This window comes from Phymastichus coffea, unplaced genomic scaffold (genome assembly GCF_024137745.1).
Source record: "Phymastichus coffea isolate CEN01 unplaced genomic scaffold, Cenicafe_Pcof_1.1 PCOF00006, whole genome shotgun sequence".
Classification (NCBI taxonomy): domain Eukaryota; kingdom Metazoa; phylum Arthropoda; class Insecta; order Hymenoptera; family Eulophidae; genus Phymastichus; species Phymastichus coffea.
Genome location: NW_026706817.1, coordinates 6,748,993 through 6,775,952, shown reverse-complemented (window position 1 = coordinate 6,775,952; position 26,960 = coordinate 6,748,993). Strand labels below are relative to the sequence as shown.

The 26,960-nt window shown below is 37.4% G+C and overlaps 1 protein-coding gene across 6 annotated transcripts in view; it reads left to right on the top strand.

Moving 5' to 3' along the window:
* LOC131668558 (synaptojanin-1) overlaps positions 1-26,960 on the top strand; it is a 433,427-nt gene that overhangs the window by 349,074 nt on the left and 57,393 nt on the right. For all 6 annotated transcript variants that reach the window (XM_058942847.1, XM_058942873.1, XM_058942843.1 and 3 more), the window contains one exon: positions 3,282-3,456. In XM_058942847.1, coding sequence (XP_058798830.1) covers positions 3,282-3,456 — 175 coding nt within the window. The remainder of the gene's footprint in view (positions 1-3,281; positions 3,457-26,960) is intronic.

The following is a 26,960-nucleotide window of genomic DNA, read 5'->3' as shown; positions in this document are numbered from 1 at the left end:
AAATCCAATAAATAGAGAATCACATAAATTTCACGATGACTTTGTTAAAATTAGCTTTTGATGAATGTTATAGAGCATCTTGGAAAATTTTACATAATTTTATGAATGTACTTATCTCCACTTGTTTATTTTAATAATAGACTTGAGGGATGGACATAGTTGTACATTAAAAATTCAAATAAACGAACACAGTTTATCTGCAAAAAATGATCATTTTGTATAGAGAATACGTAGACATTTTTTTCAGAGAATTTTATGTATGTTTATGAAATATTTTTCTATTAATTTAATAAACTTAAATAAAAAAGGCACAAACATTTTCTGTGTATGTTTTGTACGAAATAAATAATTTTCTTTCAAATAAATATTTTTGTACCATTTCAATATTGAAAGATACAGAGAGTAGAAATTTAGCATTGTTTTGAAAGAAAATGCTTATAAAATCGCTGAATTTGAACAAAACAAAATTTTGCAGCAGTATTTCAAATGAGCCTTCGCTGAGTTTTGTAAGTTAATTTTCAACTGAGATATAAAACCTAGAAATTTTAGTAATTTTGTGTCTAGGTGGGCAAAAACTTTTGACCAGGAGTATATGTTTCCACTTATCTCTTTTCTTCGCGTTCACGAATGTTCAGCCATTCTCTTTCTCGTTCACGCTTGCAGTTTTTCGTCGCGATGTTCCTTGGGCTACGCACACGCTTTAACGAATATTCATTCGTTACAAATATTATTAAAATCTCTAAACATATTTCAATCATTACACAATTACTATCCATATATTTTTGAAATAATCATAATTTCTGAACAATTATAATCACTTTATTAATGGATCTTATTAGACCTATATTACTTATATCACATATTTTAAAAAAAGAGGCCGGAAGGGGCAACAGGAGGAGTAAAAAATAGCCAAAGTGATAAATAGGCAAAAAGGGCAAAGAAGTGCTTAAAAGGGTACATATAGGCGCATCTAAGAAAACAATGAAAGCTTATATCGATTGTGAAAGGGAATTTCGGGGGACCAAAGCCTCACTAACGAAATATCGCCACCACAGGTGCTCGGTAGATTCGATTCCTCGACTATATTAAAAGGGCTCCAGATCACTGTCTCAGTTAACGATGATCGTCGGGAATTCGAGTCTGAATCAAAATTGTCGGTAGATTTTGCCCACCGTGCAACTGTGCAGAGCAGGCAAAGTCGTTCCAACAATTTGAATTTGAAACTCCTTTGACTCGACGTTGTTCGTTTCTATGAGCTCCTTGCTGATATTGTCTAGTTGCTGTTCTTTTCTTCAAGTCTTGGTCGCCGTTAGGTGAATGTCAGGCAGCTCAGCTTCTACTTCTCTTCTCGGGCCGCGGTTTGTCGAATCGCATACGTATATGAACCGTTCGGAAAATTGAGAAATCACTTAAATTCCGACCGAGGCTGAAAATAATGTCAGCATGCAGGGGAAAATGATTGGCAAATCGAAATCAATATGAAACACTAAATAAAATCACTTGTTTCTTTATTGATCGATCATATCTACAATCGCGTTCGATAATGACGGAAGTTCAACGCGTCTCGGTCCGAAAACTTAATCGCGACGTCGACGGATCCACGCGTCTCCATGAATTAATTTTGCGACAGCTTACGCCTAACTCCTACGTAATACGCAATAACAAGCAGCACTTTTACTACTTACTTGAATTACTACGGTTTATTTTTCAAAATCTATGGTCACACACAAAAATTCAAGTCGGTTTCTCTGCTCAGCAACTGTCATCTAGCCTTACCAGTAGCAAAATGGACAAGCAACGGCTCTCTCTGGTCGAAGATCTATTATTTCTCCTCTTTTGGAGAAGGAATCGCTTTATTGATTGATATGCTAATTCGAATGTCGGTAGCCTCGGAATATTCCCGTTATTGGTCAATATGCAAATTAATAAAGTGGCAGCACCCTCGTTTTATCTCCTAAGGCATCGATATTTACCTTCACTCACCCCTCCGCCCCACTAAGTCGGTCAGCATTAATCTATGAGTGATTAATTTTGAATTTCGTAGGCTAACTATTAATTTTATTGAATGCGCGGCTTGTCGCTATTGAGTATACATACAGGAGGTTGCGATCACATACATTATTTATTTTCTGTTAATTTTATAATTATCATCGTTAAATTTCTAGTTTGTAGTGCTTTCGTAATACCATTTACATTCAAATTATTATTCGCAACTATTATTAGACCGCCTTGTCATTATTAGTAAATCTACCTATTTTACAATTTAATTCGCATGCGCGTATAATAAATTTAAAGTGGTGCTGGTCAATTACGTGCGCGCCTTTAGTTATATGTTCTCTCTCTTTTCTAATTCGCTCGCTATCTCTCTTCATCGCATTCCCTCCCTCTCGGTCAGTCTATCTCGCTCGTTCCTGTTTAGTTAGCTCGGTGCTTCAAAATGGTCGCTCTCGCTCCCGCGCGTGCTTTATTTCCGGTCTTTGGAGCGCCTCCTGGATCTCTCCCTTTTTGGTCGTGCGGTGTATGTAGTGCCACTAGTGGTCAGCAGCAATATGTGTGTGTGTATGGCGCTTAGAATGCCGTCGATGGTACTCAGCAGCCGGCCATCAGCTATCGACGATTTTCCGGTTGCCCCAGAGGTGTCAACTTCTTTGAAGTATCCGTGTTAGTGTCTGGGAGTGTAACGGGTCCGCATGTATCGCTAACATGCATTTCCCTTGTACTCGTATTTCCCAGTCAAGATTTCCGTGTTTTTCCTCCAGCCGGTAACACGTGTTCGGGAGTGTATGTGTGCGTGCGCTCTCTTTTTCTCGTCGTGCGCTCCATTTTTCGCCCATCCGTCGGATCGCGTTCTTTGGCTTGTTGCATCGTTTTCAAATAGTACAACACTCTCAGGCAAAGCCTTGTAATGCACCGCATTACACGATACGTATAATACAACAGGGTCTGTACTTTTTATGTGCTTCGCTCGCAAAACTCTAATGAATAAATAAGAATTATAAATATGCTGTATTTTACTAGAAAAATCAAGGTAATCTTTACGTTGAAATTTATTTTTATAATTCATTACTAACTGTTTTTCAATTATTTCGGGAAAAAACAAATATAATGAATTGAATTATCAAACACATGCAGACATTTAATAAAGCTACTTCGAAATCATTTAATTTGTAGTGTTTTAGTAATGAACCAACTTTGTGAACTCAATTATCTATTATTAAATTGTTTAAATCTATATTTTTATTCTAGTATTATTTTCACAAATTCTTTTAATAACATTACAGATACAAAAACAGCAAGGAAATGTTTTCAAGAATTTTATTGAGGGTCCCATTGATTTTTTACCAACTTATAAATATGATCTTTTCTCAGATGATTACGATACTAGTGAAAAATGCCGACAGCCAGCATGGACGGACCGAGTCTTATGGAAACGTCGGAAATTCTTATACAACGATGGTATGGCAATTTATTAACTTATTCAAAATTTTTGATATCAGTTAAGTTACGTAACATAAAACTTATTATACTAGTTATAAAAAAAATGATGAAGTCAAAAATCTGTCTTTGTCTTTTGTCATTTACAGCTATTCAAAAAATATTATTTAATTTCTTCAATCGAATTTGTGAAAAGCACTATAATAAAAACTTTTCTAATTATTTTCCATTGAAGTTGAATTTGGTAGTGGAAAAACGATAATTATCAAGTATATAATAAAGAATGAAGGTGACTGTACTGTAACAAGTCAAGTTCTTCAACCGATTGTTCTAACCATCACCGATAATTGGAGGGCGATACCTCTCGGCTCGCGAGTCGCAGTATCGCGTACGTGGACCAAGAAGGGAGGCTGTGCTCCAAGCAACAAATTCAATTAATTTAGATTTTCGGAGAGACAGCACTTTCGATACCGTTTTCTTTGACACCGGAAAAACATAAGAGCAGTAGATAACGACAAAGATCAAGACTAAGGAGAACAGACGCAACCAACGATAGCACAAGCAGTACGTAGTAGCCCGCCGGAATTAACTGGACTCAGCCCTTGTCCCAAGGAATTCCAGCTACCGTGGGGTAGTGATCGTCGATGTAATAGACCTAATCTTCGTTCTCTTCTATAACAAGTAAACTGGCCAACACCGCGACGTATTTCTTATAGTGCTCGAATATTCGACTTTAGCACTCTAACTTGCAAAGCAACTATTAATTCTCGAGTGTCAATCTGTTTGTCTTTCTTTATTCACATAATAAGTTTCTTTGTTTTAACGTCGCGCGAGCCTTCCGGCTACCGTGTATATTTGTTTATTTTGCTAAGCTCTCAATAAAGTGTCATCTTTCTTCTTTAATTGATACGATGCATTAAATGCTCTGTTAACTTTTAATTTTCTCTTCGAACTAATATAACAATATCGTGGAAACTATTAGGGTGATCGCGGACATCTTTACCTCTCCTTTCAGAAAACGATCTTCCCGCAGTGATATTGTCGAATAGCTTCTCAGTGATCGCTTTTAACGGAGCATTACCAAGAAGACAGATCTGCTGCAGCAAACGAGGCTTTGACGAGTTATCCGATGAATTTCTTTGCCTCGGGGGGGGGGGGGGGGGATTATTTAATTCACTTATTTAAAATAATAGCTGTAGTTGGTACCCCGTTACAGTACATATTTGTTATGTAATGTCAAAAACCAATAGAACGAATCAATTCTATTTAAAAAATGGAAAAGATAACTTACATAATATTTTTTGGCCAAAGTGAATTTGTGAATGTTCAGTAATGTTATGCCTCTATTGTTAATACAATTACTCATCACCATTTATCTAAAAAGTTTGTCAATAAATTATTTGAAAACAGTTTATCATCTACTTATCCATAAAATCTATCGATGCAGTTCGAATTTATTATTAAAAATGTACAACATAATTTATTTCAATAATTTTGTGTACTTAATTAAATAAAAAATTAAAAAATTCAAGTAATGTATTGCTCTATTTACTTATGATTGACGGGAAGTGTGATCTTATCTAGTACAATTATCGTCTGAACTTTTATAGCTTATTCAGAGAATTACCTACTGATATTTTCGTTAGTTAAATTTTCTATAAACTTGTAAGAAGATTGATTCAACACTAATTGAAATGATTATAATTTCTATATTGTCATAAATTTCTATAGTGTCATGGTTCCTTTATTTTTAATTCACTCGACTGTCTGAAGTGAGTTGAGATTATCATGCAGGAGAAATTAAAAGAATTAAGTGAGCCTAAGTGATATTCGTTTTATTTAGATTTTATTGATTCCAAAAGGCAAAGAAAGATCGTTTTATTTTATAGATGACGAATAGCCATTGATTTCGTAGGATCAAGAACGCGTCGCATATATTATTCATTACTTTAGAGAGTGACTCTAGGTGTATGAAGTGAGAAATGTATTGAAGGGTACAGATACACCGTCCAAAAATAATTCTTAAGTTTCTGTTTTCGGGATTTATATACTTCCACGAGTCCATGAGCTTGACGTGAACTAAATTCTTGGATGGAGATTGAATCATTTCACAGTGTAGCCAAAATCTAGAGTTTTTGGTACATGGCCGCGAATCAGCGATATGAACAGATGAGGTACGCTCAGGTACCGTTTAGCGCGAATGTGGCTACGTCAAGAAAGCATACAATACAAGGTTCTGTGGGATGCAACATTATGAATTGGTGAATAAGTGCGTATAATTGTTATGTATTACACGGGCACGTATATGGAGAAAATAGCGACATCAGCAGATTCATAACAAGACGTTTCTTCTAATATACGAGGGTCATTAAATAAGTCCATATATTTTATACTGTAAGAGAGTCTCATATAGTATAAGTATGTATACAAAGTTTTAAGTCAATATATTGTTTCAGAAATTTTTTAGTCATTTGAATTTAGTTTTTTATTGTCTAAACAAAATCAAAAAAAAACAAGGTAGTGTTCTTATTAAATATTATTTCCTATGGGGATAATCAATCAAAGAAATTGAAAAAAAGCACAGGAAATATTATGGAGACTACACTTCATCGCATGGCATGGTTCAATGGTTCAATAGTCCTTTACTGAATTTCGTTGTGACCAAAAAAGCACAGGTAATGTTGAGCTTCCTGGCCATCCAAAAAAGATGTCTACTTAAGACATGATCGATAAAGTTCATGATATTGTATTCGTCGATCATCAATTGAAAATGCGTGAGATTAGTGAATATCTTAACATTTCAGTAGGATGTACATGAAACATTTTACTTGAATGTTTGGACATGAGAAAGTTGTCTGTAAGATGGATGCCGCGCTTGCTCACAGCTGATAATAAGCATGATCGTATAGTTGTGTCTGAGCAACGTTTCAGCCTGTTTCAACGTGATCCAAAGGAGTTTTTGCAACGCTACGTTACTATTGACAAAATAAGAATTTATTATTCTACTCCAGAAATGAAACATCAGTTGAAAATGTGGACTGAACCAGATGAATCTGCGTCGAAAAAAGCGAAGACGATATGATCAGTCGGAAAAGTCATGGCTGCAATTTTTTGAAACTAAAGTGGTATAATATTAATCAATTACCTACAAAATGGAAGAATTATTACAGAAAAATATTCTACCACGTTACTGGATTGATTTTATACCATACTGAAGGAAAAGCAGCCCTATCTGGCAAAAAAAAAGTATCACGACAATGCACCAGTTCAATTGTAACAGTCAAATTATTTGATTTACTTTACAAAATACTTCCTTATCTACCGTATTCTTCAGATTTGGATCCTTTCGATTATTTTTTTTTCCTGACGTGAAAATTTGGCTTACAGGTAAAAGATTTTCATCCAGGGAAGGGGTAATTACATCGGCTAATGAGCATTTTGAAGAATTTGATAAAAATTACTTTACAGAGAGCATAAAAAAGCTTGAGTACCGCTATAATAAATATATAGACTTAAACAGGGACTATGTTCAAAAATAAATTGGAATTATTTAAATAGTATTTTTTTATTTAATGTCACAGACTTATTGAATAACTCTCGGTTATAACGCATGATAAATCCAAGGCCGTAATCCATCGTCCATGATAGACATAACAAATAGTAGGAAGTGTAGAAAAGCCATAGTGCATTGAAAGACTGAGCTCTAAGCAACTAAGTCTTTGCGGAGGAATTAATTCTATGAGCGATGTATACAAGTTTCTTATTCTAGGTATTTAAAGGATATTATACTCTGATTTCAATACCTATATTATTATTAGGTGGTGTTAAATCGATTTTATGAATAGTTTTCGATATCTCTTATGATCAGAATTTTTAGGTTATGTAAGTTCTCTTATGTATTTACATTATATATTGTTATTACGCTATATATTTTTATTACGCTATTTAATTTTTGCTTACAGTAAATAGTATTATAATTATTATAATTTATAATAAATCGATTAATATTGTGACGGTAAACGTCAAATTAGCGCTGATAATATAACTTAATTGTTGCCTGTGAGGGCAGCACCTGCCGGGGGGACGAAATTCGTAACGAAGGAATTCGGCACGCGAGCAGACGGAACGCGCGCGATTGAAACCGAACTAGTGAAGCTTCGACTATCGTTGAGTCCGCCCGCTTTCGCTATTTCTATCGCCAATCTACGAGCCATCAACATCAACACGCTAGAGCAGCAACAGCCAGTCGTCCGTGATCGTAGCCGCCCAGGTGCCATCCAGCTACTAGTTCGAGGCCAGGACGAGAGTGTGTGTGAGGTTTCGCCATCGAGGGCGAAACCATACCCGTGCGCGCGTGTTCGCGACCGGCGACAAACAATTAAAAACTGTTCCGCGCTGTGCGGTTTTTCTGTGCTTCCTTCGATCGCCTGCAATAATAAGGTAAGCTGGCCAGCTTAATTTCGCGATCGCGTTTGCATGATTAATTATTAATTTCCGACATTCGAAGCGTGCATGCGGTGACTCTAATAACAAAGAGTAGCAAGCGTCCCGGCAAAACGTGTTGTCGATGAGCGAGCGTCAATGTAAACAAACGCGCGGGCCGACTTTGTGTAGTATTTGAATGATAATAAAAGGCTCCGTCCGTGTTATTAACAAGTATTTTTTGACTCACTCTTTTCATATAGCTTCCACTCACTTTTCCCAGATTAGAGGACTTACTGGTTGACTGACGCACGTTTCCACATGCTCTCCGATTTATGTATTGAGCATAAATAATTACGCGCGTCCTTTTAGTATAATTGCGCGAATAAAATAATTAAACGGTTTTACCCCGTTACAATATGTAATATGGAAGCGTAAAACTGTAATTCAAAAAAGTACTGTGATAATACATAAGTATTGTGTCCGATGATTCAACTGTTAATATTTACGGTATTGTGTGAGTATTGTGTATTGTAATAATCTGTGTTGATATATGTATGTACGTTATCAAAAAATCTTCTTTTAAATTACAACCAATGAATAAAGTAATTGAGTCATTTGAGCTTGTTGATTGACGGATTGTAGTAAGATATTTTTGGCGATTTCTAATTTTTCCAAATTAGTATGGCTATTCAATAAATAGAGCAGGTTAAAGAATTTTGACGTTAAACTATCGATGTCGGTATTTCATTTTTATCGAGTTGCATTATGTGTATTATTTATACGTGTAATTATTCTCTAATAAATTGTGACGGAGAATCTCGGCTAGGCCGATCTCTTCCGTTTAGCTCTCGCAAATGTCCGCGCGCCGCGCCAGACTGAGAGTGTGTACGTTTGGCACACACACTCATGCTTGGACCTTTTGTTTGCGAGGTGCTGAACACGGGCTGAGCTGACGACTGGAGCGACGCAGATGGCGCAGAAGAAGAGAGAAAGAGAGAGAGAGCGCTCGAATTGCGGATCGCCGCGGAAAATTCGGGGAGTCTCTGCTAAGCGAGGAGCAGAGAAAGTCGCGCGCGCAGATAAACCGAAACATTACGGTTTTTTCGAGTTGGCCTCGCGACCTCGTCGACGTTTTGTTCGTTTTTGGAGACACGCCTGGTGCGCGGACGAGTATCGGAGAGTGAGGTTGGGTCGCGCCCAGCCGTGTCCCGAAGTATACCCGGCACCGGTGCGTGTGAGTTATCGGCGAGGTGCGCGGGTGCGCGCGCGAGCAGTCAGGACGGGCTGTCGTCCAGGACAATAAAAGGGCGGCGAAGACAGCAGCAACAACGATCAACGAGCGGGTTGAGATCGAGGCAGCAATATTGCGGAGCGAGCGAGAGGACGAGCCAGAGGACAGATAGCGGTGACAACAAATATACCAGCGATACGGTCGGAAGCACACCAGTGACGTCACGGTGCAGAGCGCTTCAGCCGTCGGAGAGACTGAAGGTCGAGGTCGGTGCCGTATTTTTCTCTTGTCTCTCTCTCTTGCATGTTTGGGCGTCAGTCTATGGTTGGTAGCACAGCAGACCTGCTGACTATCCGTTAATAGCTTATCAGCGAAAAGTGTTTGTCGGGCATTTGTATAATATCTAGTTTTTATAAGGGAATCGGCAGGCTGACCAGCCACCGATTCACCGTCGCGTTCGCGTTTGTTATTGTACCGCTCGTAGTGTGTAAGTCCGAGGTTGCCGTATTGTAATCGTTTGTTGACAATTAAAGACTAGCGTATTAATTCGCTGTGGTGTTTATTCGCCGCTGTATCACTCCTCATCCTCACTCCGAATCTGTGCGTTTAACGTGTTTATGCTCGACGCGTTATTCAGTCGTGGGAACGTCTTTTGCTTCCCGAATCCCCGAATAAATAATTTGTGCGGACGGTCGCGAGCAGCCCAGACGGGTACGGCCGGAATTCTCCGTTACAAAATTAATAGTACGAATTATCATTATTGTTATATTTATTGTAATGACTGAATGCGTTGTGAACCTAACGTTTTACTTATTGGAAAATTTGAGTTGAATTTCCACCAGACGTCGTGTCACCAATTACTCAGGTATACCAGATTTTGTATCACAAGCAAGCTATAGTATTCCTAAAGGATTTTAGTACGCTGAATCCAAATCTGGCCTCAAAATTGTTCCATCACGTCAGGTTTATAAGATATTCTAACCTAAAACTGCAATAAACACTGATTTTAACATATTTGAGGTTATGTAGCATCGTACATAAATTTTTTCACAGAAAACTATTGAAAGTATCTTAAAGTACAAATCTTCTCCTTTCAAATACCGTTGACTTTGTCCAAATATCTTTATTTTTCACCAAGATAATGCATTTTGAAATATATGTACCCACCTAATATATTATATTTAGGGTCACGGTGGCTTAGTGAGTAAGAGTTCAGGCTTCTGTGTAAGAGGTAATGGGTTTGAGCCCCAGACATGTGAAGATTTTCAGAAATGAAATTTTCATGTCAGTTACCGTGATACTAGTGGTTCGGATTCCTCCTTAAACTGTAGGTCCAATGATGCGTGTAAAACTTTATCCTCTTACACCATTTTAAAAAAATGGTCGGGGAGGTGAGTCTGCATATTCATGACTATAGGGAACCAAGACTAATGCATACAGATACTTACTTAGTTTCCCTCTCAGCGTTCCACGTGGACGTAGTTCTTGATGTAACAATGACGATTACAATAGAAATATATTTATGTTTCTCAAAATTCAAAAATTCATTAACCCGTTGGAGCACACATTTTTCTATTAGCTTTTTCTGCATGAAAGTTTTACTCAAGGATTTTTTGGATAACTGAATGCGAATCAGCCATCAAATAAAATTTAAATTTTTCCAAATCACGTTCAGAGTACTTGATTAACGCGAGTTCTCCTTTATCTCTCACAATCAAGGTGCTTGATTAATATGAGGTTCCTTGTCTTTCATAATCGGGGTGCTTGATTAACATGAGGTCCCTGACCTCTCACGATTAAGGGTGGTATCTTCGTCTTTTATGATTTACGAGCTCGTTTATCTATTGGTTCAACGCTCCTAGTCTCTGACATTCTTTGTGTTTTACAGCCACTCCATTACGCTTCAAATTCAACAATAGTAAAATAACATAGTTGTATTCCACTGACCTTGATATCTTCTTTCCAATTGTTTTAAATCTTGATGGAATCTTTCTCCTTTTTCCTTACTGAAGTCTCCAAGATTTTCAGGAAATATGGCCAAATGCAGTTTTAAAAAATTTTATAAGGCTTCTTAGGATTTTTAGGCTTATATTGCAACCTAATTGTTCGAAACTTCTAAGCATATTCCTCACGAGAATCTTTTAATTAGTATCTTTATTATTTCCTAACAAATCCTCAGTAATTTTTTTGAAATCTGTTTAAGCGGAGTTTTCTTTATTTGTCATTTTTTTCAAAATCAGCAGATTACATTACACTTCTTATGCCTGAACCAGTAAAAATTCCCTCTTTAATTTTAGCATCTAATAAATACAGGAAAAACTGAAGTACTGAAAACAAGGTTTGCTCTGATCAAGAGCTTTTAAAAATTTGTTTATTAATTCTAGTGTAAGGGTAGAAGTAGAATTTCTTTTGGATAGACAAAAGATTCATTTAAAATATTAGATGATCCTGGCTCTAAAGATTTACGTAAGGTTCAGCTAGTTTGCTTCTAATATTTCTGTTTGTCATAACTATCCCACATATAAATATAACATAGATTTTTAATATGACCTGATTGTTGCCCAAGCCAGATACCTCAGATTTAAAATCTCTATATATAAGCCAATTATGTTCATGATTTCTGATCGTGTCAAGAATTTTCTTCATACTATCGTATGATTCTTTTATCAATATTGAATGGGCAACTGGAATAAAAGTATACTTATTTCCATTGTGCAAAAGGACTGCTTTTAAGCTTCTTTTGGAATAGTCTATAAAAAGTCGCCATTAATTTGGATCATACGATAATCTAATTTTGTTATTAAGCTTAAAATATTAGTACAATAAGTAAGATCATCGGTTTCTGTAAAAAATTGGAGGTATTCTTTTTCTCTGTTTTTATACTGAGAAAAAGTAACTCCAGAAGCAAGTACATTCTTTTCTTGTAATCTAGAAGCTAATAGTTCTAATTTATTTTTAGGAAGCTTTAAATCTCGAACTAAATTAGTTAACTGAGATTTCGTAAACAATTGAAATTTTTCATTCAAAATATACATCATCCCCTGAATCAACATTACTATTTGCAGATTTTTCATCTTATATAACTTTCAAATTTTTGTGTAAATCACGAGCATAAGGGTTTTTTCTCGAAAATTGGTTTTGTAACGGAAGTAACATCAGGATATGAAATAACCTTTCTATTATTTTTAATGAAACCTTTTACATTGTAAAGGCAATAATAACAGTCGTTATGACTCTTAGTCTTTCGCCAAATCATTCGGTTAATAGAAAGTGGTGTTCTTGTAGTTTCGGCATCCTTTTTGCAATGAGTCAAAATAGTATTACATAAAACACAAATTTATTACGGTACCCATGGTTTGTCTTGATTTACAATTGGAAAATTAAATTAATTTTTATAAGTTTCTTAAGTGAAATTTGTAATACTACGGATTTGATTTTCTACGGAATATTCTCCGCATACGTAGCAAAACATATCCAGATCATTGACACAAATTACTCTTGACGACATTATTTCTATTAATCAAATTAAATTATGACTGATAACTTTAACTATTGTATTAAATTATTGAATAATAATAACAAAGCGTTATATATAGAAATATATAATTTGTTTAAATTTCCGCTAACGATAAAATAAAGCCCATACTTCATTACAGAAAATTAAATATTAAATATCTAAATTGTACAGTAAAAATAATAAAATTGACCCCACTCAATGAGCCTACTTCAATTTTTTGATGCATATATTTATTTAATCAATGCATTTACTGTAAAGTATGTACTGCAACGGTAGTCGATTCGATTAATCGATCCGTTTGCGATTCGGTACACTCGCGATGCTAGAGCAAACGACTATGATAGAAAGAGGGCGTGCGAGAGATTAAAAGTTCAGTTAAGCCTCAGCTGTTACTTAGAAGAGTACCGCCAAATAGTTTCATTGCGTTTCGCCGTTTTGCAAATCAAAAGTTTTTCGATTATTTTTGATACATGCGTTAGTGATTGAAAGCCGCACCACCGTAGCAACAAAACACGGTAGCAAAGCAGCAGCAAATTTGGAAGCGAGCGAGGCAGCGCAGCTGATACTTGAGGAGCACCAACAGTTGATTTTACTGGATAAACAATTACGGCTGATCACCGGAATTGCACCGCAGGGTAGGTGCACCTCCCTTTTTATTGCGTGACAAAATACTAGCGAGAGCATTTTGTTTTTCGCGATTATTATTTTCGTATTCGCGCCGAGTCGTTAGTTTTCGCGGCAAAGTTTCGAATTCTCTCTCTCTCTTTCCCCGAATTATTGTTTATAATTGTAAATTCTATTTGCGTGCGTTAGTCTTTCGATCCATAAAAGACGTAGTTTATGGAGATGTATTTATTTATACATAAAAGATGTAGTTTATTTGAATTAAACATTATTGATTTTATTCGCCGCATTACGTCATTTCGTTTCTTATTAGTTTAACGGATCTATTACGGATTAAATTTTAAACAGATTTCATCTAGGGGATTAGATGGAATAAGCATTAGATCACTCATACCTAATACCGATCGAGTGTCACAAATCAAGCGACTTAAGGTGAGTTCAACTCTGTTGGAAAGAAGATAACTAAACGAAAGTATCAAACGTAAAGGCGAATATACGTATACTTGTTGAACGGTGCGGCGGTTTGCTCTGCATCGTAGGAGTTTGTGCTTTAATAAATTCTTATTGTACTACAGTACTTAGGAGTTCTTGGGCTCGCTGGTTACAAATCGAAAGTTAGGATATTGAAATTTTCAAATTCAAGATGACCAATCTGAAAAACTAAATAATAAATAATATTTTCGTAAAAAACAGCTCCTTAGTAATTTGTTCATTTGTAACTATTTTGCAGCAAAAAATATACGTTTTCAACATGACACTATCCTTAAGAAACATCTCATAATCAATTACAAAAAAATTCATCAATCTGACAATGTAAATTTAAACATAACAGTATTCTTTGTAAATAAAAATCTTTTTATTCGACCATTTTGAAATCGTCATCTTGAATTTTGAAAAAAACGAAATTCTGGTTGCAGATTTACATTCAGAGACGTCAAAAATTCTCGATTAAAATTTTTCGTGCAAATAAAGCTAATAGAAAAATGTGTCCTGCAAAGGGTTAATGGATTTCCGAATTTTGAAAAATTCATAAATATAAATATTTCAAAATACGATATACTGACGAAAAAAAATTTGTTTGAACAAACTCAACGGCATTTAAAATAGGAAGATTTGTATTTTATAATATTTTGAAGAGTTTTCTGTGAAAAAATTTATTCACGATGCAACATAACATCAAATATGTCAAAAACAGTATATTTTGCACTTTTAGGTTAAAATATCTTATAAACCTGATGTGATGGAACAATTTTGAGGCCAGATTTGGATTCAGCGTACTAAAATCCTTTGGGAATACTATAGCTTGCTTGTGATACAGAAAATGACTTATTATTTGTATGCTTCTGTTATTAAATAAAACGAAATTCGATAGGCTCATTATCTTCACCTGTAACAATAATATGCTTTTATTACTTCAACTTTGTGCAGCTGCATCAACTATAGAACGAAATGTAAAGGGAAAGTCGGATTTTGTAATTAAAAATTTGGCTCGCGAATTTATTTACAAAAATTTATTTGCGCTGAGAAAGAAATGTATGAATACTTTGGCTACCGAGTAATTTACCGAGCGTATAGGTTTCGACGTTCACGCGAGAGAAAATTATAATTCATCAAGGATAGGAACCGAAATAATTAATTCCACCGGCAATTTAAAGGATTTATTGCCGGACCATTTAGAGGAAAATATACAAAGAAAAGAAAGCAAAAGAAAAGAAACAAAAATAGTGACTCACTAATAATGTAGCTGCGACGGCGATCGAGTGAGACGGCGCACTATGGGCTAAAATGAAAAATGTTGTGACAAAATAAAATTGCATGCGATAGAAACACGATATGGAAATGAATCAAAGGCTGTTTTAAAGCTGAAGTGATGCTGAATACAGGAAAATTATTCCGATTCAAAAATATTCAATTTGACCATGAAAATTTCAAGGTCAAAGTCACAAATTTCACAAAAAAAAACCACTTTAACGTTTTTTAACACACTCAGCGATTTTCTTTTGAAAAAGTAAGACAGCCATTGTGTAGGCCTTGAAAAACTACATCTAAAAACGCTCTTCAAAAAATTTTTTTCAATTATTGGTCATCAAGGTACGTATCCTGAAAGGTACACATTTTTTCAAGTAGAAAAACTCGGAAATGGTTAGAAATGGTTTTATATTCTGATTCATTATCAATCAATATTATATTGCCATTTAATATTTACAGACCAAATGCAAATAGCAATGTATCCGAAGATAGTCAAAATACACAGTCGGATGAAGAATGTAATGAACAAGAAGAAACTGAAATATATTCGATCGATGAATTAGACTGTGATATTGTTATAGACATTTAAATGTATTTCATTAGATTGTAAGTATGTGTTGTATAAACAAGAATCTTTTCATTTCTATTATTTTTTTTTGTTTTATTTGTGACATACTCTTACTAAAACTACCACTATAGGTGTGAATGTGTGTGTGTACGCGAAATTCGTACTTTTCATCCGGTCATTGAGGGTTGCTAGTACTGCCATTGGGTTTTTCGGGAATTCATAGTATTGCCATTGGATTATTAGGGGGGAAGTTCTTATTTGGGGGTTATTACCATTGCCGTAGGGTTATTATGGGTATATTAATGGATTAGTAGGGGGTGACAGCATTTTTTTATACGTAGAATTTCATGCAGAATTCGAATCCACGATAAAAAGTAGGTGTTTCTGTCGAAAAAACCCCTTGACCTAGAAATGACCTTGACGAAACACGTTCAAGATCAATATAAATTTTACAGAAATATGGCCCCTTCAATGTTAAAGAACTTTTGTATGAGACATTTTTTCGCTTTCCCAGATTGTTTCCGAGTTTTTCTACTTGAAAGAATGTGTACCTTTCAGGATACGAACCTCGATAACCAATAATTGAAAAAAATTTTTTATAGAGCGTTTTTAGATGTAGTTTTTCAAGGCCTACACAATGACTGTCTTACTTTTTCAAAAGAAAATCGCTGAGTGTGTTAAAAAACGTTAAAGTGTTTTTTTTTGTGAAAGTTGTGACTTTGACCTTAAAATTTTCAAGGTCAAATTGAATATTTTTGAATCGGAATAATTTTCCTGTATTCAATATCACTTCAGCTTTAAAACAGTCTTTGATTCATTTCCATATCGTGTTTCTATCGCATGCAATTTTATTTTGTCACAACATTTTTCATTTTAGCCTATAGTGCGGCGTTCTTGAAGAGGATCTCAACCACTGTGGGTCAGCACGAATAATCGCCTGCACAGCGGTGAATCTCTTAGTCTGACCGTAAGGACCATAACTCGCTCAACCGCGGCACACTGATACTCATGGTTGGGTGGAAGGTCAGTTCGAGTTGTCGACGCCCCTGGAAGTCGCTCGTAAGCAGGGTAACACGGAGAAAGAGAGCTCGCTGTTACAGCTTCTCCTAACGCTACTCCTGTTTCTGTGATAGCTACTATACCAATCGTACATTCTCGAGTACCGATGGCAGCTAGTAAGGCACAAACGGATCCGCTGCGAAGCAACCCGATTCATCACATAAATACAATCTCTCCTTATGCTGTTCTTCGCTTTTATAATCCGGCAAAAGCCGTACCGCTTCTTACTGTTGGCTCCTTCAATTAGCACCTCAAACTGATAGACTTAACATGAGCATTGCGCTCACATAAACACACATGTGCTCGGTGTGACTTTGACGCACGTAGATGCGGAGAGGTAACGAAAAGAGGAGAAATTGTTAGGAAAGCGGTTTTTGCCGTCACAGAGAAAATAGATCGAAAGAAATAATTGACATGTAGTTATATTAAATTCAATTTTTAATAAGTATGTACTTTGATATGAAACCAATCATGCAATAAAATTGAGACTGTTGCGAGTGCACGCATCTATCTCTCAACCGTAATGCCTTTGGTACAAATAAACGCAAGAGATAATTCACAATTATGAAAGAGTAAACAAAGCCAGAAAGGCAACGCTAAGGATTCACTAAGATGTATCATTGACACGTAATGAAATTCGCCAAAAAAGCTGCACATATACCAGCAGAAAACAGAGAAAGAAAAATATACATATGTTGCGCTTACATTATTATTCCTGCGTTACTGCTCCCACGCGCGTAAGTTTGTCTTCTTACTCCGCGTGGCTTAGATCAAAGATAGCAACAACACATGAACTTATAAGGTGACCGGACACCTACTCTTCAATTTACTCTTTCTACTCCCGACGCATTTCTGTCTCTACCTCATCAAAACTCGAATTAAGAGCAGGAAAACGCTAAAATAAAGATATGTAAATTACAGTTTACCTCTGAAATCTCCTTCAAAACTCTTTCAAAGATATTTTCAGTTCCAATCCATATTTTTTGACCAAATAAAATTATATTCAATAACCCCTTAAGAAAAAATTTATTATAGAACGAAATAATACAAGGAATCATTGCATTGTTGGAGATTTTAATACAGCCAATAAAACCAATTTTGATAGAATTATAGAACAAAAACACATGAATAACTTACTTGAACATAAGTACATTCCTTGCTTTTTGGGAATAACAAGACCTGCTAATGTTAATATTGGAGAAACGTGTATAGATAACTTTTTTATTAACAAGAAATGTATTAAATATATTGCACATAAAGTCAAGAATATTTTTAATGATCATTACCAAATTTTCATCACAATAGATAAAATAGAATCTAATATGGTCAAATAAACAAATAATTCATCAATAAACTACAATAAATTGAAAAGAAATTCCCAAAATCACATTGGAATACTATATATTTAGATTATCACTCAAAGACTGCCCTATATAAATTATTATTTTTGATAAAAACATGTGCAGACAATGCAGTAATAAAGAGTACAAACGATAAAAATGACAAAAATCTAAATAGAAGAAATTGGATAACTATGACTATCATGATAACATGCCAAAATATATATATGATTTATTCAACAAAAATGTTACATATTAGTATTTACAAGCACAATTTATTTCTCTACTGTGTGACGTATGTGTGTGTGTGTTTGAGTTTTTGTTTGTGTTAGTGTCCATTGTATTTCCTTCTCCTCTTCTTTTCCATTTGCCTTCATTTTTCGTCTTCTTCTCACACTTTCATTCCATCTTCTATCCCATCCTCTCTCTTTCTCTCTCCCTCCTGAACTTACCTCCTCTCTTTCTCTATGTCCTCCCATTTATAATCATTCTTCTATTTTCTACCACGATGTCCATTACTACTCCTGCTTCCTGGCAAGCACTGAGGACCTTCTTTGCTGCTCTTATCATTTCATCCCTCTCTTTTCTTTCTTCAAAGGACAGCCACTCGTCTAAGCTCATTTTTCCTTCTCTGTATAATTCTCTTTCCAGGTCCCATATCTTGTCTCTGTCTTCTCTGCTATTAAACTCAACTTTCAGCCTTTCTCCCAATTCCTTTACATGTTTCACTTTCACTTTATGAACCTTTTCAAACCATTCTTCTATTTTTACACCTTCTTCCCATTTTGGTCCCTTTTTCACTACCAGAATTCTTTTTTTCCAGTCGTCCCATTCTTCTCCTGGTGATTCGTCACTCTCACTTTCCACCTTCCTTTTTTTCTTTTGTTTTTCTCCTTTTTTCTCTCCACTTCCTCCTCTGCTCCCTTCTCATCTCTTTCTTTTCTGCTTTCTTTTTGGTTTTCCTCAATTGTTCTTAGTCTTATTTCCTGGTTCCTAGCCTCTCTTTCCAACTCTTTTACCTTATTTTCCAGATCGCTTCTTTTTTTTTCTTTCTATTTCCATCCATTCTTCTAGGTCTTCTGTTTTTACTCTTCTGTCTCTTTCTATCTTCGTTATTTTCCTTTCAATTTCATCCATTTTCGTTAATCTTTTCTTTTGCCTTCTTTACTCTATGAATTTTTATTTCTTTCTTATCTAGCCGGTCTTCTCACCTGTCCGTATTAAGGCTTTTACACCTTTTCTGCGATCTCCTCCGCTCCCTCTGCTTTCACTTATGCTTACTACAGTTCTCTCTTACCAATTTCTTTCTTCTCTCTTTTCACTTTTCTTTTTCTTTCTCTTTTTCTTCCTCTTTTCTTCTTCTTTTCCACTTTAGTTCCCTCATCCATGCTATTTTATCTTTGCTCCCTGTTATGTGACGCTTCATTGTATTATTTTTTTTTCATTTTATTTTGTCAAATAATATTTCGAACCCGAGATTTCCGTTCTAACATAGTATAGTCAGCAGTATTCGTGTGCGCGACTCGATGGGAACGTGCGGCAGAGGCTGATTCGCGCTGCGCCAGCATGCTGCGACGGCATGCTTCGGTCAGGGTGCTTAGCTAGGTAAGACGAGCCGATACGAGAAGCGTAAACGTTTTAAAGTATATGTGCGGGAGAGAGACGAAAAGCGAGGGACAAAAGATATAAAACGAACCGGCGTAAATAAAGAAAGCAATCCTTAGTCAGTCAGGAATCAGCGCTCAACTAAGAGCCCCTGCAAGAGTTTAAGAATATTAAAAATTATATCGAAGTCCCGAGAATCGTTATTTCTTACGATCTTTTATTCATTGGAATACTATTGGAATAATATTGGAATACCACTGGAATCCTATTGGATAAGGAAAATATATTGGACCTGCTTATTGAATTAATTCGAAACCAGTGATAAACTATTAAAACGAACCTAACAATACCAAGGACCTAGACAACAGAGTGAGTACTTTTGAGCTCTATCCCCGATAAGTTGAATTCTCTTCCTTATCGTTACTTTATTATCTCTCTCTCTCTCCGCTCTTATACTACTAAGCATAATCAAGGTTGCCTCTTGGGCGAATCCACGTGATTGTGTACCGGGACCAAGTGTTTAAGCGCCACTCGCCGCGCGAATATTTATTTAATAAATCGTAAAGCACGGAATAATATTACTAGAAGTGTCATTAGACGTATTAAAATATATATAAATATATAAACCTATATAACACGCCGGTGTAAGTTCATTTAAGAAAACCGCCGAAGCCCCTTCCCTTTTGCTTACTCAATTACTCCTGCTGTCCCCTCGCGAGCTCGAAGTTCGGATATTATCAGAAAAGACGCTATCCATTCGGTGACACGGTCGGGGTACCGTATCGAAGGTCTAGTCCGCCGAGTCAGGACCACTCGGAGCTAAAAACGGTCTAGGACGTGCCCATTTTGAAAGGATATCAAAATTAGCACGTAACAAATGGTAGCAGAGCGTGGTTAGTGCCTTCGATTAAATGCCGTAAAATCATTGTGTCTACTTTTAATTCTATTGATTTTCTTTATATATATATATATATAAATTAACGCATTGGCTCTGGAATATCTTTTTGGAGCGGCACGCGGAGTTGAAACCCGAAGCGTTTCTTCCGGCGTATAATTGAGGAAGAAATTTTCGCTCTTTCTCACGTGTTTGATTTTGCTGAAACCAACGGGAAATTCGAACGCGCTCGAATTTCTTTTGCTGACTGAATTTATTTTTTTTTTTTATTGTTTTTTTTTTCTTTTTATCTATTTTTCTTGTTCGAGTAATTCCTCGTTTTTTTTTTAGTTTGCAAATGTTAACGAAATTTAGCTAGAGGTTTTGCGGTCACCTGCCTATTGTTCAATTTTAATTGAAACAATTACTTTCGCTAAGTACTTTTGTTTTAATACTTTTATGAAGGTGAAGTTTTTTTTTCCTTCTATCTATTTTTCTTTTTTTTTTTTGCTGATAAGTAGTTTGTAATGATTAATTTCACCTTTTTCTTATTTCTTTTAAATAATAAGGATCAGCGAAAAATTTAGATGGGATCAGTAGCACGCCAACAGTCTCAACTAATGGGGAGCGACCGATCGAAATCTATTTGCAAGTTTAGACCGTTTTATTGTCTTACGCCTTACTAGGAAATTTGAATTATTCTCTCCTGTTAGGGAGGTCAGATCCAGAATAACGATTCAAATTTGAGTTTACTTTTACCTGGTGTAGATCCTATTTGAGTATTATTATCATTATTAATCGAATTTTGCTTTTCCTTAGTTATAATAATAATTACTATTTACTCTTATCCTATATAATCATTTTGGTCGCGATTTAGTGACCGCGTGTTATATTATTTTTTTTTATTTTATTTTATCTCCCCTCTATTTCTGTTTGTTCCCATTCGCGTATTTTTGTATCTTACCATCTGCCCCCAAGAAACGACAGAAATTGGCGACTGAACAAGCGACCTTAAATCTTCTTACTAGTATGTCAGCGAGTTTCACTTTGCAAAGTATTGTGCAAGGAATCACGGAATTTGACGGAAAGAATGTTCCTCTAAAAGACTTTATTCAGGACATCCGTAATGGAAAGGCACTTATAGCTGATACACAAGAAGCAAATTTTATTCGCTTGATCATAGCGAAATTAAAGGGACCAGCGAGAGATTGCATCTACGGTAAAACCGTAAATACTACCGAGGGACTAGTTAAAATACTTAAGGAGCGATTTGCCCCGTGTAAGGACTTCTCTTATTATGATTCAAAGATCCATAATTTGCGAATGAAAAATGGGGACACGGTCGGAGACTTTCACGACCGTATCAATATTCTATTAAACTGCGCGCAGAGCGCCCTGAAAGAAGAACTTGGAACTGATTATAGTGATGTCATGATGACCCCGATAAAGAATTCCACACTTAAAACCTTCATTGACGGGCTGCCGAAAGAGATCGGGGACTTAGTCGATATTAAGCAGCCGAAATCTCTTGAGGAGGCTTACAAGGAAGCCCTTCGCATAGAGACTAGAAATAAGAACAAGCCAAAAAATGAGGACCTTAGTATGAGTAAGTGGCTGTCGATTAACCGTGGATTTAATGTTGGGTATATTCAGGACCAGCAAGTTGAAGCTGAGGAACCATACTATGAAGAATGGGAAGAGGTACCCGCGGAAGTGCAACAATTTATTATCCAACGACAGAACGGACGATTTTATCAGAATAATCAACGACAACAATACCAGAATCAGAACCAGGAAAGCCAGGCTCGACAACAGGAAAATCAGACCCAGGGGCAGAGGCAGTTTATGTTTAGAAATTGGAGGGGACGCCAGCGGAATAGAAATTTTCAAGATAACGGCAGTCACCCAGGACGATTGTACAATCCTGATACGGACATGTATCAAAACCCTACGGGACGAAGATACGGGGCAATTGCCTACGATCAACAACAGAGATTCAATGAGTTGAGACCGAACCCACCGTATCAACACTTTGGAGGAAATCCTGGTAATTTAAACTCCGATGGGGCTCGCCCTGGAGTGACCGCGGCGGGCCCATCTCAGACATCCCCGGCTCAGAATTATCGGCAGCAACAGGCGAAAACTCTGATAACGGAAATTCGACAGACGCCGGAAGCGGAGAAGCCGGGAGTACCGCCAGCGAAAGTGATGATGATACTGAAAAATTCGGAGACGTTGCTTCCGAGTCAGTCGTCGCAGTTGCCGCAGATCGGGGACCTGGCGCAAGAGATAATAAAATCCATGCGCCTACAAGAGTAAGATTTCGAATACCCGAGACCGATAAAAGGTGGACTGTATTTATGGTCGATAATGGATCGGCTGTAAATCTTATAAAATTTAATGCCTTACATTGGACTACGAGGTTCGACCCAAGAGAGTCGACTACGCTGAGCGGGATAACTGCACATACTGTTCCGACCCCTAGGCACTGTATTGCTAACGATAAATGGCAAGCCTGCTAAATTCCATATAGTGTGGAATAATTTCCCCATTGAAGAAGATGGCATGTTAGGAAGGGACTATTTAATAGACACGAGTGCAGTTATATCGTATTATAATGGAACCCTAATGGTAAACAGTGACTTAATGAATCCGATACCATTCCTACCTACTAATGTGCCTATGGAACACTTACAAGACAATCTTATCAAAGCTATGCGCATAGTACCGAAAGACGATGAAATATCAGAACTTGAAACTGATTCGGACCTGGATTATGCGATAGAGCGACTTGCAAACGAAGGGATTAGTAAGTCTAAGCCCAGTCGAGAGAAGAACAAGGTCAATCACGGTACGGTCAGATACACAATAGGACCAAGATCTCGTCAAATTATTCAAATCAACTTGATCGAAACCGAGTTGACAGAAGGCTACCTGCCTAGGATTGATGTGAAGGACGAAAAGGTATTTCTTGGAGAGGGAGTAGTTGCAAATGCAAATAATACCTGTAAAATCATGGCAATTAATACACATGATGACGAGGAAGTTACCATTGAAGTGGACCCGAGAGAAATTTTGCCGTTCGAGCAGTTTAAATCGCAGTTCTCCAGCTCTGGCGGCGAAGACGTTTCGGAATCTAAAGCAGCCAGGCAGGTCAATGATCAATATAAGAAGAGGGGAGAGAACCTCTTACAATTGATTAGGACCGGACATCTTAGTCCAAGCGAGCTCCAAAGCGTTAAGCGACTACTAAAAAGGTATCCACACGTATTCCTACTACCCGGAGAACCATTGCCCTGCACGGACTTAATAGAACACGAAATCCATCTTGAAAATAGAATTCCCGTAAATACCAAACAGTATAGGCACCCTCCTGTTCATAGACAATTTATTTCTCAAACGTTAAGAAAACGATTGGAAGACGGAATAATAGAGGAATCGAATTCACCATATAACTCGCCACTTTGGATAGTACCTAAAAGCCCGGCGAGTGATGGAACCCCGAGGTGGAGAATGGTCATCGATTTCCGAGAATTAAATAAAAAAACTGTCGGTGACGCTTACCCCTTACCGAATATAGGGGATATATTAGATCAACTGGGGGGATCCCTTTATTTTTCAACATTTGACCTTGCAAACGGATTTCAACAAATACCCTTAAGAAAGAAGACAGGCCCAAGACAGCATTTTCGTCATTTGATGGGCACTTCCAATATAAAAGGATGCCGGAAGGATTAATGAACGCGCCGGCAACATTCCAGAGAATGATGAATATATTGCTGCGCGGGCTGCTAAATGTAGAGATGCTAGTGTACCTAGACGACGTAATAGTTTATGCTAAGAACCTTCATGAACATGAAGTGAAGGTTGGCAAACTTTTTGAGAGACTATCGGACGCGGGACTGGTCCTACAGCCCGACAAGGTGAATTTCCTTTGTAGGGAAGTAAAATTCCTTGGGCATATTGTAAGTGGTCGAGGAGTCGAGCCAGACCCTAAACTAGTCGAAGCTGTAATGAAGTTCCCAAGACCAAAAGGAGTGAGAAGTGTTAGATCTTTTCTAGGACTGTCCGGATACTATAGGCGATTTATTCAAGATTATTCAAAAATTGCCAAACCCCTCAGTGATCTTACTAAAAAGGGACAAGAATATGATTGGGGACCTGCACAGGAAGAAGCCTTTGAAAAGCTCAAGAAACTCCTATGTGTTAGCTCCGATCCTAACATTTCCGGACTTCGGTAAACCATTTAAGCTAACTACAGATGCCTCAGATTACGCGATTGGAGCGGTACTTTCACAAGAAGAAGATGGAGTCGATAGGCCTGTAGCTTATTTGTCGAGACTGCTAAGTAAACCCGAAAGAAATTATACGACCACTGAGAAAGAGTGTATCTCAGTTTTATACGCGATGAATCAGTTCCGGCCATATCTCTTATGCAACAAATTCACGCTAGTCTGTGACCATGAACCTCTAAACTATATGCATACGCGCAAGGACCCTGGACAACGCCTTATGAGATGGATGTTCAAGTTTACGGATTACCAATATACCTTCAAGTATAAGGCGGGAAAGTTGAATTGTAATGCCGACGCACTGTCAAGGAACCCGGTAAACTTACAAGAGTACTTGGATGAAAAGGAGCAAAAAGAGAAAGAACTGAATGAAAACATACCGAAAATTCAAGTAATGATGATGAAAAACGAAGCGACTAAAAGGAAAATCACTAAAGAACAGTCCGAAGAAGATCCAGAACAACTGGTAGAGATACGAAGAAGAGCGCATACCGCGTCCAATGAGGCTAGACCGAAAGGCAGACCAGTAGGGGCCAAAACGAATAAAGGAAGACCACAGTTGGACCATAGCACCGTAGCGGAAAGAACGAGAAGTAAAAAGCTTGTACCCACGACCTCAAAGTCTACTAAGAATGCTGGTCCAGATGCCACCAATACTGGAATACATAAGAAAACCTGGGCGTCAGCTGATAAAGAAAAGATGCGATCGAAAAGAGTCCAAGAGCCAAAGAATTGCGAAGCAGAACTTCCTACGGACGACTCAAGTACAGAAGCCATCGGGGAGACCCTACAGAGAAAACAACTGGGCGACCAAAACTATGAGTCCGTGGCAAATACTTCCGAAATAGAAGTAGTTGTAAACAAAAATGCAAATGAGGACGAGAAACGAAAGTCGGCTCGTCCTAAATTACATTGGCGCGTGCAAGAAATTTTAAATCGATTGGACCGAGAGAGTCAAAGCTCAATTATGTCGGACTCTGAGGCGGATATGAGCAAACTACTGCCCAGTTCCTCGAGACGTTCTGTGCTATCCTCTACTGGTGTAGAGGGTAGGGACACGAAAGAAACTCGAGACAGTACGGACGACCGGCCTCCCATAGAGGATCCGCGATATAGCGGACTAAGAAGAGGTAAAGAAACGGAAATAGAAGCGAGTGAGGATCAAGAATCCCAAATAAAGAGCCCGAAGACAAATAAGGCTAGCGGTACGACGACTGAGGGAGTTTTATCTGAAACAAACGAAGAGTCAATTGAAATACCGATCACTGGACCCCAAACTAGCGCGAGTTTTGAGGAAACTGAGGATGAAATCTCCGAAGAAAACGCAAACAGCGCAGGTCAAGGGAACCGCGACGGTTCAGAGAGGGGGCCAAGGACCAGTCTAACGCCAGACGAAGTCTGGACATCGGCAGAGAAATTCGAAGCCAGTCTACGTCGACATAGAAGCTTGGACAACGCATCGTACTTTTGGGACGATTTGGGTCTAGCCCAAGATAACAAAACCATAGAGATGCCTTCGCATTTTTCAGACGGTGATGAGCCGTTTCCGGAAATACAGGAAACACTATGGGAACTCGACCCATACGATGACGAAAACGAGACTGATGAAGAAATGGCTGGACGAATAAGAAAATTGGTGGATAAATCTCAAAAGATCGTTGCCTCGCAAATTGAACAAGGTAGTGATAGCGATGAAGAGTATCCGAACGAAATCAACGAAGAGAACCGTGACGAGGTGGCGGAAGTACCGCGTCATAGAGAAATTTCAGTGACTCCAAACATAAAGGTAGGAGCGCCGACTGCAAAAAGTACACCCACGGTTCAGGGGCGACGTCCTGTAGTGAAATTTAAGGGACTAAACGCTATCACTGAGGAATCGGCTGCGAAAGATGAAACGCCGGTAGAATTGCACTTTTCGCAAGCACCCATAGAGGATGAATTGTTCCTCATGATACCCCCACCCTTGGAACCATTAAATCAATATAAAAGACCCGAAAATCATCGAAATCCGAGTTCTAGTAGCGAGGGAACTAGCGGTGACCAAACGTTGGGACCTGCGAATTATATCCTTCAAAATAATGTCAGCACGAGTCAACAGTGCTTAACTTATAAGAGGGATAACATTGTTCATTTTATTTCACGGAATTGCGACAATAAGACCTCCGTCTCCAAACTATTAGAGGAAATCGGAGCGATAGATCTACGGAACATGAAGAATCAGAAGCCCAAAATTGGACAGAT